The sequence below is a fragment of the Rhinolophus sinicus genome, chromosome 15, assembly GCF_057876585.1.
Source record: "Rhinolophus sinicus isolate RSI-liver-muscle chromosome 15, RSI-T2T, whole genome shotgun sequence".
Taxonomy (NCBI): Eukaryota; Metazoa; Chordata; class Mammalia; order Chiroptera; family Rhinolophidae; genus Rhinolophus; species Rhinolophus sinicus.
The window spans coordinates 15090313-15105297 of NC_142515.1; the positions used below are offsets into that span (position 1 = coordinate 15090313).

The 14985-nt window shown below is 38.0% G+C and overlaps 1 protein-coding gene across 4 annotated transcripts in view; it reads right to left on the bottom strand.

Annotated features, from left to right (window-relative positions):
* VTI1A (vesicle transport through interaction with t-SNAREs 1A) overlaps positions 1-14985 on the bottom strand; it is a 323958-nt gene that overhangs the window by 295757 nt on the left and 13216 nt on the right. For all 4 annotated transcript variants that reach the window (XM_019725148.3, XM_074339066.2, XM_019725145.3 and 1 more), the window contains exon 3: positions 13287-13397. In XM_019725148.3, the coding sequence (XP_019580707.1) occupies positions 13287-13397 (111 nt within the window). The remainder of the gene's footprint in view (positions 1-13286; positions 13398-14985) is intronic.

The window sequence follows — 14985 nt, forward strand, 5'->3', positions numbered from 1 at the left end:
AAGCTGTTCTATTGGCATTGGCTTAATGTAAGAGGTAAGTGGCACAGTCTACTTAGTAGTGTGGAATTAAAGGCTGAGGGTTCTGGTTTGTTCTAAGCGCAAGTGAAATTTTCAAATATTCATTTTGCCACCTAGGGAGAAACCTTATTCCTGCTATGGCTCCTCTGTTTTCCCCCAATGACGGTTATCATCGTACTTAACTTTAAACCAAAAGGAAATGAATTTCTAAAGTAATTTGATACGAAAGAAATGTCGGTAACTATCCCTGTAAGATACTGGATTTTGCCAAGTTAAAAAAAAATGTATTTAACTTAATAGCAGTGATGATCTGAGAGAAAAAAAATGAAAATAAGTCAAATGGCGCTGCGACCCATGTGAAAGAACCTCACTGTTTCCAATGCTTCATTAAATATACAGCAACCACATTACCCAGCTTGTGTAATCTTTCAATCACTTCTAATCACAAATGAGATGAAGGTCGACTTCCTCAACTTAACCAACAAGGCTTTGCCCAGTTCTCAGACTCACCAAGATCTGATGCCCAAGGCGCACCCATACCAATGACATCACAACGTCTGAGAGGGAGCACAGGGCATCCGATGTGAAAGACCCCCTGGGGATTCCAACGTACAGCAAAGTTTGGGAACTAAGGCTCTAGCCTCCTATTTTACACTTGAAGCAACACCAATCACTCTAGGCCTCCCCTTCCTCCTTCCACTATACTACCTGCCACCCCCTTTGTTTATTGTTTCTGTTGTTCTTTCAACCTGAGTAGACCCTGCCACTCTCAAATTCCTCATCTTTCTCAGGTTGGGTATTATCTACTAGTAGTGGGTGCCTTCCCTCACAACCCCCACTTCATTCACACACAGACACATGGCTTGGATGCCCCTCCCCGAAAGTCTGCCCTTTCACATACTGTCCCATCAAAAAAAAAAACACCTAACTTTGCTTGCCACAATATTATAATTATTAGGACTATGAGTTCCTTAAGAATTATGACTTATTCAGCCTTTGATCCCTTGCACAGCGCGTGATGCATACATAATAGGTATTAATATATGTAAGTTCTTTATAGTAATTTATACCAAGACAACAAATGGTTGAAAACCACCAAAATCAAAATCTACTTCAATGAAGTGAATAGAAAGAACCCTCCCTCAGCTTCCTCACTTTACTTTCTTTAGTTCTTTAGTTTGAAATTCCTTTTAGATTATTTGTTTTACTACTGAAAATTTGATTTAAGTTATTTTGGCTTTCTCCATATTATTTCTAGCTGTGTGTTACATTGCTTTTTATAGCTGGGCATATTCTAAACCAAACTCTTCGTACATGACAATATTTGGAACTTTTTAATTATAAAGCTATTTGGTTGTGGTCTGTAGGTATACTAAAGTCAATTCTTAGTTGAAATTAATGACAATATTTAACAGAATTGTTCCCTTCTCCTTGTCAATACTGGTATGTTAGGCCAGGGACACAACAATGCAAACACAGTGACTTCTAACAGATTCTGGAAAATGTGTTATTAGAAATTAGGAGGGGAATGGGAAGGCAATCCAAAGTAAATAATTCACCATGTATTTTGAACGCTACATGAAAAACTCAATACAAATATAACTCTAGTAAAATGACACATGGAATAGCATGATATAAAATAAAATATAGCATCATAATTCTTCTAGTAATACCTTTAATTCTGACTCTCCTAACACAAGGTCAAGGAGAAAACTTGCTTGCAGATTAATATCTGAGATGTCTTTTACAAAACAAAATGTGCTAGAATATAAAAACAACCCAACTTAGAAGGTCATATCTGAGAATAAGATGTCACGTTTCAATCCTTTGTGTAAGCTCCTGCAGTTAGTCCTACTGAAGCACTGTGAAAGAGGCTTGACATTTTTAGGATACTGAAGGCACCTTCTGACTTGGAGCTACTTTAACCTCTGGACTCTTTAATTCTAGGATTACTACTTGTGCCCAGCAAAGCCACTGACTAAAAATCAGTGCAGTTCTCAAAGTAGTTGCACATTTTTATCTTATTTGATCCTATGTGATATGGTCCAAATTTGCAGATATAGAAACTGAAGCACAGAATGAATATGCCACATCTGAGATCTCAGGTCTATAGTCTCTGACCTTTTGTCACTGTTTCATACTTCCTGTCTTGGCAAAGTCATCCATGACCAAATTTAGCTTACACACTATATTATAAAAATGTGGGATGGACCACTTTTAACAAACATCTAATAATATACACATGATATTTTTAAAGTGTAAATAAAGCCATCAAATAGAGGCCCTGGACGTGACAGCATTTGAAATGGACAGCACTGAACCACATTCTTTTTAAAAAAAAAAAGAGAGAAAAAGAAACATTTTAACTTCATTAAAACTGAAAATATAAATTGCAAAATTCTAACCATGGAGACAGTTTCCCCTACTGAAGCTTTACTTTCAAAATCCCATATGTCCGTAAATAAGAACAACCGTAGTCTTCAGTTGAAATTCATTTGTAGACTAGGTTTATATAAAAAGTTCAAAATGAGAAAACAATGAAACAAAAAATGTCAGTTATTGAATATGCAAAGATACAATGTTCTATTATGGAAGTCAAAGGGTGTCAGGTAAAAAAATGTCAGAAGATTAACAAAGGGCACCCTTGTTTTAAACGACAGAGTAGCTTTTTAAGAGACATTTCATTTCTATAATAGGATATTTCACACCAAGGCCAATGCCACGCAATGTGATTTTCCAAACCATAAAATCTGACACACTCTTTCCATATTAAGAATGCAATTACAGGTTAAATTCTTCATAACCAGTAACAGAAATCTCCATTATCACAAATTTCAAAGTCCGAGACAATGATAACTTGTTTTAAACAATACTTAATAAACAAATGGAGAATGAGAAAATTTGGACATTCCCTGAGAATTGTCTGTGACGGAGCTTGACCTGGAGTAGCTTTTAGGAATTTGCAAAGACATGAGGAGCCTCAAGAACAAACAAAATGCACTGAGGACGGAGTCCCATTTCTTGCTATTTCCCAGTGTGAACACACGTAAGCATTTCTAGCAAAGGCTTCTAATCCATGATCTGACGCACCTCTTAAAAGCCAAAAGGGCAATTTCACTCCATACTTGTTATTTGTTTTTACTCTTAAAGATGATATTTCCATTTTGGAGAACTAAAGTACACAAAATTAAACAAAACAACCAAGCAAAAAATGAGACTATGCATGGTCCATTTCCTGGTAGGCATCCGAGGATTGGAAATCAAGAGAAAAGTCTCTGGCGAAATCTTTTCTAGCCCTATTTTAACTACTTGTACAGGAAAGCTGAAAATCGTTGACGCAGCAAAACTCTTCAACTACTATGACACGGTTTAAAACCCTTCACCCTAGAGAACAGATCTGGCTCAGTCTTCATCACAATGAGCTGAATACTCCTAAAAGCTATAGGCTGAGTCAAAAGTGCCTAATCTGGTTTAAGTTTTGTTCTGAACCTCACAAATGTGGAACTAGGTAAAAGACAATAAGAATGGCATTAAAAAGCAACTGAGGATTCATAAAAAGAGAAAGGAGAAGTAAAAGTCAGAACCATGACGTGTCATTTCCAGTTGCTAACTTAGTTCAGTGTAACAAAGCACAAAATTGACACGCTTTATTCGAGTATTTTTGTAACCCTAGGGCCTGAGTACAAAAACCTCTAGTTCAGTCAGCGATATTAAATAGTGCAACTGTGAGTTTGAAGATCCCAAGAACAGAAGCTTTACGAAGGCAATGGACGCAGGCGCCAGTTCTGTATGGAGCCGTGGCCCCAAGGTCTGGCTGCTGCAGCAACTTCACTCCACAGCGTCCCGTCTCCGCTTTAATGTTGGGCATTCACCAGGAGAATGCCTGGCAAGCAGTGCTTTGATAGGTGATACTCCATTTAAAAATCATTTAGCTACTTTTCTTTCTAAGGAATATGTACCGTACATGAAAAATGGGCATGACTCACAGGCAAAACCAAGTAAAAAGCTTGAAATAGGGCTTTTCCCAGGGAAATCAGACAGGGGTTCCACAAATCTTGACAACCCAGTTTTTGGCAGTATATTTACAGAATATCAGATTATTTCTGACCATGGACAGTTTACAGGCAACCATTAAAAAGTTTACTATTTATGAGCAAACAATTTAACATTAAAACAGAGCTGGCTTTTTGACGATGGTAATTAGCTTCTTCGTGCTCCAAACACCAAATAACATTTTCCCATTAATTTTTAAACCAATGTGGCTTTAACTTAAAATAAACTGTACATCAAAAGACTGGAAAATAAACAGCCAGGAACACAATTTGACGAATTGGATTTATTTAGTTTATTTATCTAAACAGGGACCATTGGATCTCTTTAATAGGCTGACAGTTGCAGTGGGCTGGTTAATAAAACATTCAACAGTGTCTTCAGCCAATATAGAAATGCAAATCCCATCAGAAATATTTTATTCATGAAGCAGTAATTTCAGTTACTACCAGTTTCTGTTTTAAAAAATGGCACTCTGCAAATAAACAGTGCCATCTAGTGACTAATAATGAAAGCATATTTGTCAAGGGTTTATAAATAACCTTTCAAAATCTTACCTGTTTTTATCTTTCCTCTTTATTTCTTAGGTAAGATCAAAGTAGGTAGGCAAAACAATCAAACAACAGAAGAGTTGATAATAATTTGTTAAGTTATTTAATAAGGATTATAAGCAGAAATGACTATATTAAGAATATAAGCTTTATATTCTTTTTGTTTTAAAGCAATTTAGCACTGTCTCCAGAAAATACCCACTTCATCTGCTTAGAAGACTCAAACTACTAGAAACAACAGAAAGTTGTAACAAAAATTTGCTCCTCCTGCCATAAAATGGCACTACAACTTTCATTCCAATGATTAAAAAAATATTAGTCAATAGGTAGGAAATATTTTCCAATAAACCGCAATATCCAATCAGAAATCTGACACCAATTTTTAAAAAATAATTTCGACACACAGGAATGTGTAAATGCACACACACAGATATATCTATACCAGTACACACTTCAACTTGGCCAGTGACTACAGTGGATGTGGGCGTTATTTTTGCAGGTCATCAAGCTCTTCAAGGAGCTAAAGGCAAGAGTCTAAAGCCCAAAAGTAGTCATCATAACACCAGTCACATTGGAAGGAAGTGTCAGAGCTTCCAAAGTGAAGAAAAATCTATTAAGGCCAACCTGAAATTCAGTACATAAGACCAATGATAAAATATTTAGTACATACTACTGTTCCATTCAAGTATACACGGTGGGGAGAAGGGTCAAGAACATGAACCTTTTACAGCATCTTGGATTAGCAGACCAGAGTGACATGCAAGCACAGATCAGCCCCCAGGAGGCATCACTACAGCTGCAAATAGACTTTTGGTCTCTTCCCTATCCAGTGGGTCCATTTCCTGTGATGGCCTTGGAAATGATAGGAGGCTATTTTGTGAATATAGGATTGACAAAGGTCAAAGCTGGAATGAGAATCCTACAAACAAAGGGGGCCAAGTGCACGATGATTTTCTAACAACTTCACCTAGCGGGGCCTTAGGAACCACCATCTTCAGAAAATAACTGCAAACAAGGAGAATCATGTACGTGCACATACATGTACCATCACTTTCTCCCTTGTAAGTCATGGTCATATCCAGATAACGAAAATCTTCTGTTTCTGATTAAGAAATATTGAAAATGTAACATGAGTTCAGTTTTAGACTAGATACTGAGAGCCATGCATTGCTGCTCTCATTAACCAACATTAATATAGCTCCCATGAAGAAAAAAACAATCTCAGTTATATTTAATTCCAGAGTTGTAATATCCCCATAATGGCAGCCAGTAACAGTATCTTTCTCATATAATTGTGGATTAAATGAGTAATGCATATAAAGTATTTAGCTCTGGTCTATCTATGATTTTTATTTCTTAAATCACATTCTAACACAGAGAAGACAGGGAGAAAGAACAAAAATGACCTGATGAGTCACAATAAATAAAGGAATATTTTAGTACGAGCTATAATATTGTTAATACCCTTTGATTTGATAATCTGTCTTCTGAGAAATGACGCTGATGAAATAATCCTGTTCTAATATGTTCATTGCAGCACAATAAATTATGGAGGCAATAAATGGAAATATGTTAGGATTCAACAAAAGATGAACTAACATCACTGACTGAAATATTAAGCACCCATTAAAATGATTAAGACTTTATAGAAATGGGAAATACCAACGTTAGAATCTGTGTTTTTTAAAAAGGTGGGAAATGTGGCTATAGTAACATCATTATTATGTAAAATAAAACAATAAATTATGCAAGGAAGTGTGGAAGGGAAAATTGGAAGGAACAAATCAAAATGTAAAATGTGGCTCTTTTGGGGTAATAGGACTAAGGTGATTTTTTTCCCTCTTCTTTCTACTCTTCTTTAAGAATATTCCATAATGAGCAGGTCTTATTTTTACAGAGTTTCAAACAACAAACATATTTTTTTTTTAAAAAATGGCAAGCATATTCATTCAGTGTACATAGTGGAGGAAAATTTCTTTTCTGGAATGGTTCTGTCCAGTTTGGCTTTCTTATTTCTTTCTAGAATGCACTTATGTTCCTACAAGAAAGATAAGCTGAAGTTACAATTACAACATATTACCACCAACACTGTCCAAATCTCTAAAACATGCTTTCATGGTTTTCTACAGCTTCAACAGAATAGAAGTAAAATATCTCCAGAGTCATAAGAACAGGAAAGATAAAATGTAAACAAAAGCATCAAGTTCTTGACTTTTCAACAAACACCAAAATTTAAAAGGGTTCCTCTTTCTCATTTGCACATCTTTAGTCTATCTTAGACTTAAAAAAAAAAAGAATATGGTTACTGGCTTCATTCATAAACTCCAATACTCAAGTTGTCCATTCACCTTTAAAAGAGACTACAGGTAGTGGCAATAAAAGCTTCAAGCTGCTTCACAACATCCTTTGAACCCTGACCTAAGGGACAAACTCCGATAGTCTGCAGGTAGTTGGGTTCCTAGGACCATTCAGCCACACTGCTGAGACGGTCAATAGAAGTGCCATTCTCTGATGTAGACGGCTCTGTACTAGGAGAGGGTCTAACAATCACATCACGTAGCCTGCCAAACAGGAGAAGGACAGCATTCAGGAACCACTGACATGGGATGGAAGTGAACTTGAGACAGGGACTAAGAAGCTCTACTTCTAACATTCATTACAATCTAACCCTCTGCCCCAAATCCTGTACGTGTGGGTAGGTCTTGAAGGAAGTTCAGCTTTGCTACAAAAAAGAAATAAGCAACTATACAAATCAACCACAAGATGGCGCTAGCATCATAGTACAGTAACATGTGAAAGGCATCAAACTCACCATGTCCTCGTAACCTAATGCTGGCACATCACTTATTTGTTCCTTTATTTTTTTTACTTACTGAGACTTGGTCAAATATTGTATACAATGTTAGAGTTTTTTATTTGTTTGTACAAGTTTAGGGATATTTTTTATTTGATTTGATTTTCTTAAGCAGCAAATAATAATCTTAAATTTGAAAAATCCTCAAATACATTTTCCACTCTGTTTAGCGTGGTTCATTTCCTGGAATACCCTGACATGATTATGCTCTAGCTAACCTCACACCAATACTGAAAAAAGAAATTACAAAAATAGCTTAAATGTATGAATTCTAATTTTTCTTAGTTATTTTCAAATACATAAAGAGGCTATTAAATTGCTTTTTATGGAAACATGAAACTGGGGGTGGGGGGTTGCAAAGGATCATGGAAAGAACATTAGAATGTGTGTTTAGGTTACTTGACTCTGGTCCTGGCTTTAAATAGCAGTGTGACTTAAAGCTAAGTCATTTGATCTCCCTGACCCCCCATTTCTCCGTCTAAAAAAATAAGGTGATTGGATTTTAATTTCTCTGGACCTAATATTAAGTGAACAGAATCATCAGAAGTAGTAACAGCGTAAAAGGGAACATAAAGACAACCACTGACATCCTCGAACGTCCCACAATTCTAAATACAAATTATAACTAGAATTTTTCTTTCTATTTTTTTTTTTTTTTTAAGGATGGCGCAGCTCACAGTGGCCCATGCGGGGATTGAACCGGCAGCCTTGGTGCTACCAGCATGATGCTCTCACCAACCGAGCTAACCGGCCACCCATAAACCTGAATTTTAACATCTTTTAAGTAGGTATTTATTCAGTTACAAATTAAATTCTATGACAGATCACTGTAAACAGTAGACTGTTATTTTTTATTCTCAGATGTACACAATTATCCTTTAAGGATTAATAAACAGTAAAACTACACTATACTTTCATGCCAGTCATGACAGAGTAATTGGTCCAAGACTAATCCTCCTACTCTAAACAACTACAAAAATGGACAAAATGTATGAAGCAATTGTTTTGAAACACTGGACAAGAGGCAGGATAAGACTGCAACCCCTCAGAGAAGAGAAACACTTGAAATGAGCCCTACAGTCGCCATGGCTCTCGACCATGTAGGTACTTTCCAGAATATAGCACATTGGGGTGGAGGCCCAATGGAGCACAGCATGTCCCTGAGCTCAGGAGGCAGACGTTGGAGTTTGGGACTGCTGAGATAGATAAAATTTAGCAGGCTAATGGAAAGAGGGAGCCACAGAGAGAAGGAGCTCCAGAAATCTGTAAAGGGGTCTTTTTAAGCCTTTGGCTGAAAACGAACTTGCATGTGCAGAGGGCCACATTCCATGAGGTCTTGCTGAGAACGGGTATTGGGGAGTTATGGATACAGTGGAGATTCTAGAGGCCACCCAAAGCAGGGACACAGAATTCTGACCAAACACAGGGTAAAGCATTCACTGAATTCTCCTGTCACTCAAATGGAACCCAAGAAAGGCCATACCTCATAAGCAGCACTGCTCTAGACATGTCCTAACAAAGCTTAACAATAAGCTTTGAAGCAGCAATCTGATCTATTAGTAAATTATATGCTTGCCCAAATAAAGCTCAACAGTCTCTAAAACATGCATTCCACAGAGGTGCTACATGCCTATGGAGGCAAAAATTGGTTCTTGGGAGGATGGAGAATCTTAGGTATTACAAAGACATGTTATCCTCCAAAGGGCCATAGAATATGAACAGACGTATAGATACACAGACTATTTGTAGCATTAAAATTTCATTAGAGAAGAGGGAGGGGCAATTAGAGAAAAAGTGTCTAAAAAGATTCCTTAGAGGGGTAATAATAAAAAAAGATTGAGATGCATTTCTCTAAAATAAAGGCTCTTAGCAACACATGATCCACAATATCAAGCATACAATAATAAAATTACCAGACGTGTGAAGAAACAATGGAACAGAAGGGAAAGCGTAGGGTTGACCTGGATTTTATTCAGCAGGCAATGAGGACTCTGTAGGATTTTGTGGAGAGTGTAACATATTCAGATCCAGTATTAGAAAGATAATTCTGGAGTGGTGTGGATGGTGGTTTAGAGCAGAGGAGGAAAGGCTACTACAGACTTCCAGACTGAGAAACACGAAGGCTTCCAGCAGTGGAGATGAAAGCAGAGATATTTAAGTGGCAAGATTGTTAATTCTCAGTGCCCAGTTGTTTGTGCAAGGTGATGGAGAGGGAAAAATTAAAGAAGTGACTAGTATTATGCTTGTCAAATGCAAGTGTTTGTGTTTTAGGGACTCTGGGGCAGAAGTGTCCAGTAAGTAGTAAGAAACATGAATCTGGAGCTATAGAGAGGTCTGGGTTAGAAATGCATAGAGGTGGTCACTGAAGCCACAACAATGGATGACAACACACAGAGTAAGACAGTGGAGTACGTGGACAAACAGCCTGAAGAATCCAGAATCTTCAGAGGAGGAGAGGGGCCAAGAAAAGAAAGAAAATGGACAATGGGGTCTAAGAAAAAAGCATTGAGTTGTCCCCTGCCATTCCCCATTGGTACAAATGCTCCCGCGAAGTTCTGATAGTACAAGAAGAATAGGACAGCTGCTTCCTTTGCAAGAAGCATTGCAAATGAGAGATGAAGGACCATCCCTGGTATCTTTTCTTGGGATTCAATATTTGCAGGTATGGTATATCACCATGAGAAAGTTAATAATATCTTTAAGAAGATAGTCTCCATTCCTTTACAAAATAAAAGACTTAAATATAGAAAGAAAACAGGAATAAAGGAGAGGTACGTAAATAATTCCTGCAGTATATTCAAATACTTGTACATCACGTGATATGGTTTGGTAATGTGGAGAAAACAGTAAAACGGGAGTCAAGGACCCACTCGGTTCTCAAGCCCTCCTAGGGTTTCTCAGCAACTGAGAGGAAAAGCCAGGGTCTTTACCACGGCTCCAGAGCCCTTGCAGATCTTTCTTCTGCCTCCTTCCACCGCCACACACACCTCTGTCTTCTCTCTCCAGCCAGAGACACCCTAACAAAAAGTAGCCTCAACCACCCTGCTAATCACTCTCTGTTCATTTACTCACTTTATTTTTACTTACAGCATTTGTGTAACTACCTGAAATTATGACATACATGTACTTGTTTCTTGTCTTCCCCACTAGAATTTAATTCCATGAGAGCAAGGACTTTAATCTTAAAGGCTTTTTCCAGCATGTTGGACAGCACCTGATAAACCACAGGGCTCAAGAAAGACTTGCTGAATGAAATGTCTGAGCCTCTTGGTTCGATCGTGTATAAAATGGAGATAGTACTCCACACCTGCTGTCTACTCTTCACACAATGACACGAGATCACATATGTGAAAGCGCTTTATAAACGGTAAGTCACTGTACAACAGAAGGTGGTGGCACTAGTGAAGGGTGTTCCCCGACACTGCCGAAGAAAGCTGTGGTAGCAGGTATACACATAAACACATGAGTTGTGAATGCATCTTGGAGCACCAGGAACACTCCTCCCTGTTAACGAAAACCTTTCGGTGTTGGGATCCATGTTTTCAAACTTTCTAAAGAGCTTGTTGAGGTCTGCAAAAACTTCTGCTAAACGCTTCACTGTGGATTTTCATGGGGGTTCTGCTTTTTCTTTTCCTGTGGCTTCCTCTTCTCCTGCCTCTCCTTCAGCTATGTCTTCCTGTCCCATCCCAACCCCTCCTTGTTAGTCCGCTCCTCAGGAACCATCTCTGGGAACTCTCCCACGTCATCCTCATCCACACACAGGTTCAAGTGTTTGCCATCTCCCAAATGCCATTCATCTACTCCTTGGTGACATCACCCCAAGTCCAAGCAAGGTTCTTGATGCAATCGTAGATATTGCAATCCTTCCAGAATTGCATCACTGTCTTCCTCAGTTGCAGCAACAGCCTCGGCAAAGGTCCTCCTCAAGTAGGAGGCCTGAAAAGCATCTATAACTCCATGATCCATTGGTTGGATCAAAGAGGTGGTGTTCGGAGGAAGAAACACCACTTTGATATTGGGCTGAAGATGACCAATAAAAGGAGGATGTCTGGGGGAATTATCAATAGTAAGCGAAATCTTGAAAGTATGTTATTCTCCAAACGTACTTCCCCACTTCACAGGCACAGCAATTCAGGAGGCCATGTTGGAAGAAGAGCTGGGTTACCCAGGGCTTCTTATTGCTCACATAGTACCCTGGCAGTGTGTGCTTACTGATAAGCTTGAAGGCCCTGGGTTCTCACTGTGCCAGATCACAAAGGGTTCCCCTTTGTAGCCTGCAACGTACGGCCCCCAGGAAAGACTGTTATCACGTCCTTAAAAGCCTTGAAACCTGGCAGTGACTTGGCCTCCTTACAGATGAAAGTCATTTCAGGCATCCATTTCCAGAATAGGGAGGTTTCATCAATACTGAATATTTGCTCTGACAAGTAATTTTCATCCACAATCAGCACATTTAGAGTTTCCAAAAATTCTTCAGCTGCCTTCATGTCAGCACCCACAGACTCACCACTCACTTTCACATTTTGTAATGGATAACAATTCTGGCGTTGTTTAAACCACCCAGAGCTAGCAGTGAATTCAACATCATAGTCAGGTCCAGCCCTAGCTTTCAACATAACAAACTTTTTGCTTTGGCCATGACGGTCATGGTGCTGAAAGGGATACACTTCTGTGTCTGGCCTTTAATTCAGGTCATTGGAAGTTTCTCCATATTTGATAGAAGCTCTTCTCTAATTTTTGTTAAGTTTCATTGTCTTCAATAAAGCAGATCCTTTAACAGCTTCTGTCACTTTGCTCCTGTTCTTCAAAAGAATAGCTACGATGGAATGGGACACGCCTGACAGGCGAGCAATAACCACCACTGATTTTCTACCTTCGTCGTCCTTAATCACTTTTAATTTTGATTGCAGGTCAATCACTCAGTGTGGCCCCTTACTGGCAACATTAGCAGTGGAGTTTGTATGCTTAGGGGCCACGATGAACGAAACAACATGAGATTAAATCAAGCACAGGAGAAAATGATGCAATCAAAAGGTGCGGTCATCATGAGAAGTAGGAGGCTGCTGCCAGCGTAGCATGGCAAACTGATTTAAACATTTTTTCATATAAGTACAAAGAGTACACTTGAAAATGACAAGAAAAAGTAGACTACAGTAAATACACAAACCAGTAACATAGCCGTTTATTATATCATTATCAAGTATTACATACTGTAAATTGTACGTGATTTACTTTTATACGACTGACAGCACAGTAGATTTACACTAACATCACCACAAACCATGCACTGAGCTATGATACTATGATGGCTGCAACATCACTAGGCAACAGAAAGTTTTCAGCTCCATTAACCATCTGATGGGACCACCATTGTATACATGGTCCGTTATTGACCAAAATGTTATTATGCGGTGCATGGCTGTATGATTTCAGGATATTCATGAGCCACTGAAGTCCATCCGTAAACACTGCATCTTAAAGGCTATAAACTTTGAAAGGCCTGAAATTCGGTTTCAAAATTCTAATAAATGCTAAATACCAATAAGAACTATCCAAACTCAAAGGACCACATGATTTGGATGTATTAGTGAGTCATGAATCCAATGTCCCTGAAATTCCATCATTAGCTAGCTCTGTAAGCATTTTTAGATCCCAAGTCACAAACAATGGAAGGTGTTGTTTGTGTTTTGCACAACTCCTGAAGACAGCACACTTAGTGCTGATTGAGGTGTGTGGAGGAAATATGAAAAAAAAATAAGTGAAAATTCAGTTTAAAGATTGGTAAATATGACAAAAAATGGAATTTGACTCACAAAATCTGTTTCGAGTTTTCCCATTTCTTGCTTGTAGCTTCTCATTCTATTGCTGTACATTCCTCGACTTTGGAGTGGAATCTCTCGAACTTCCAAATCCATCTGTTCAAGCTGGACGGGTGAGAGGAAAACATGATTTAAACCATATGCTTTTTATTTTTTAACCATATTCTTTTTTTTAAAGAATATTATCTATCTATTTATCTATCTATCAATCAATCAATCAATCTATCTATCTATTAAGGAGGGCGCAGCTCACAGTGGCCCATGTGGGGATCGAACCGGCAACGTTGGTACTACCAGCACCGAGCCCTAACAAACTGGGCTAACCAGCCACCCCTATATGCTTATTATTACTTGACCAGACTGTTAGAGCTGAAAAGATTTAATTCCAATTCCTCGTTTTACAGCTGAGGAACCAGGGAGCAAAGTGCCCGTAATCAAATCACATTGGGACTACTTTTGTGCTTAATTTTTGTTTAGGTCAAACAGCTACTGAGCACTTGTCAAGTGACACACAGAGTGACACAAAGCGCTTACTTTAACAAGAATTTATATTAAAACATATGCATTACTCCAAACATCAATAATAATGATTATAATATCCTTGGCGTATTCTATCATTCAGTCCAAGCTGGTTTGGTCTTCTGGCCTTAAAATACCAGAACTATGGGAAGATAAACCAAACCATTACTTCTATTATTAATCCATAAAACGTCTGCCCAATCTTAGTTAGTTGGTGAAAATTCTTCTGGAAAGTCTTGTCTGATTAGGAAAATCACATACCGACCAATATGTGATCTCGATCTCCAGCCTAACTCCTTATACTTTATAACCATGTTGGTAGGAAATTAAATGGGTACAGTAATATGCTACAGTAATATACAAAGCTCACTGAAATCACAGCAGGGCAGTTTTTAACAACCTGTCATTACATATCACTTTGAAGACAACATATGAGCATTTAATGGGAGGCAGCACAGACATATTACGATGGTTAGAACACAGGCTGTGACGTCAGATGCCTGCACTCACATTGTAGGCTCCACTACTTACCACTCAGGCAAACTTGGACAGCTTTCTTAACCTCTCTGGGCCTTACTTTTCTCATTTCTAAAAATAGTATGTCTTTTGTAGGGTGGAGATTAAATGGGGCAATTCCTATAATGTGCTTGGAACAGTGTCTCCTACTTGGTAATCACTAGATTAATATTAATCTAGTGACGATTACTGACGATGGAGAAAAAATACAGCCAGCATGGGACAAGGTATCAGAGGTAACTTATTTATACTTGGTATTGAAAAATAAAAACAACAAATTGGTTCAAGCCATGTCTGATAAAATCACATCCAAATATGTTGCCGTATATTTTTTCCTTATAAAGCCCTCTAACAAGTATTTCCATGAACACTGTAAGCTTATCACTAATAAAACTCTTAAAACTAATAAAACTCTTATCACTAATAAAACATCTCTCCAGTGTTAGAGATTAAATAACTAGAACACAGATAAGTCAGAAAACCATGTTTTAATTAACAAGCCTCAATTTTAATAAAGAAAAAAGGTAATTTTAATTAGTCTTGATTAAGCAGTGACCGCTAAATTATAACATGTCTCAACATAAGTGTTAAGTACCAACAAATTAAATAATAACTTAATAAGGCAACTATTTAAAGCACTTCTCTGAAATCGTCCTTA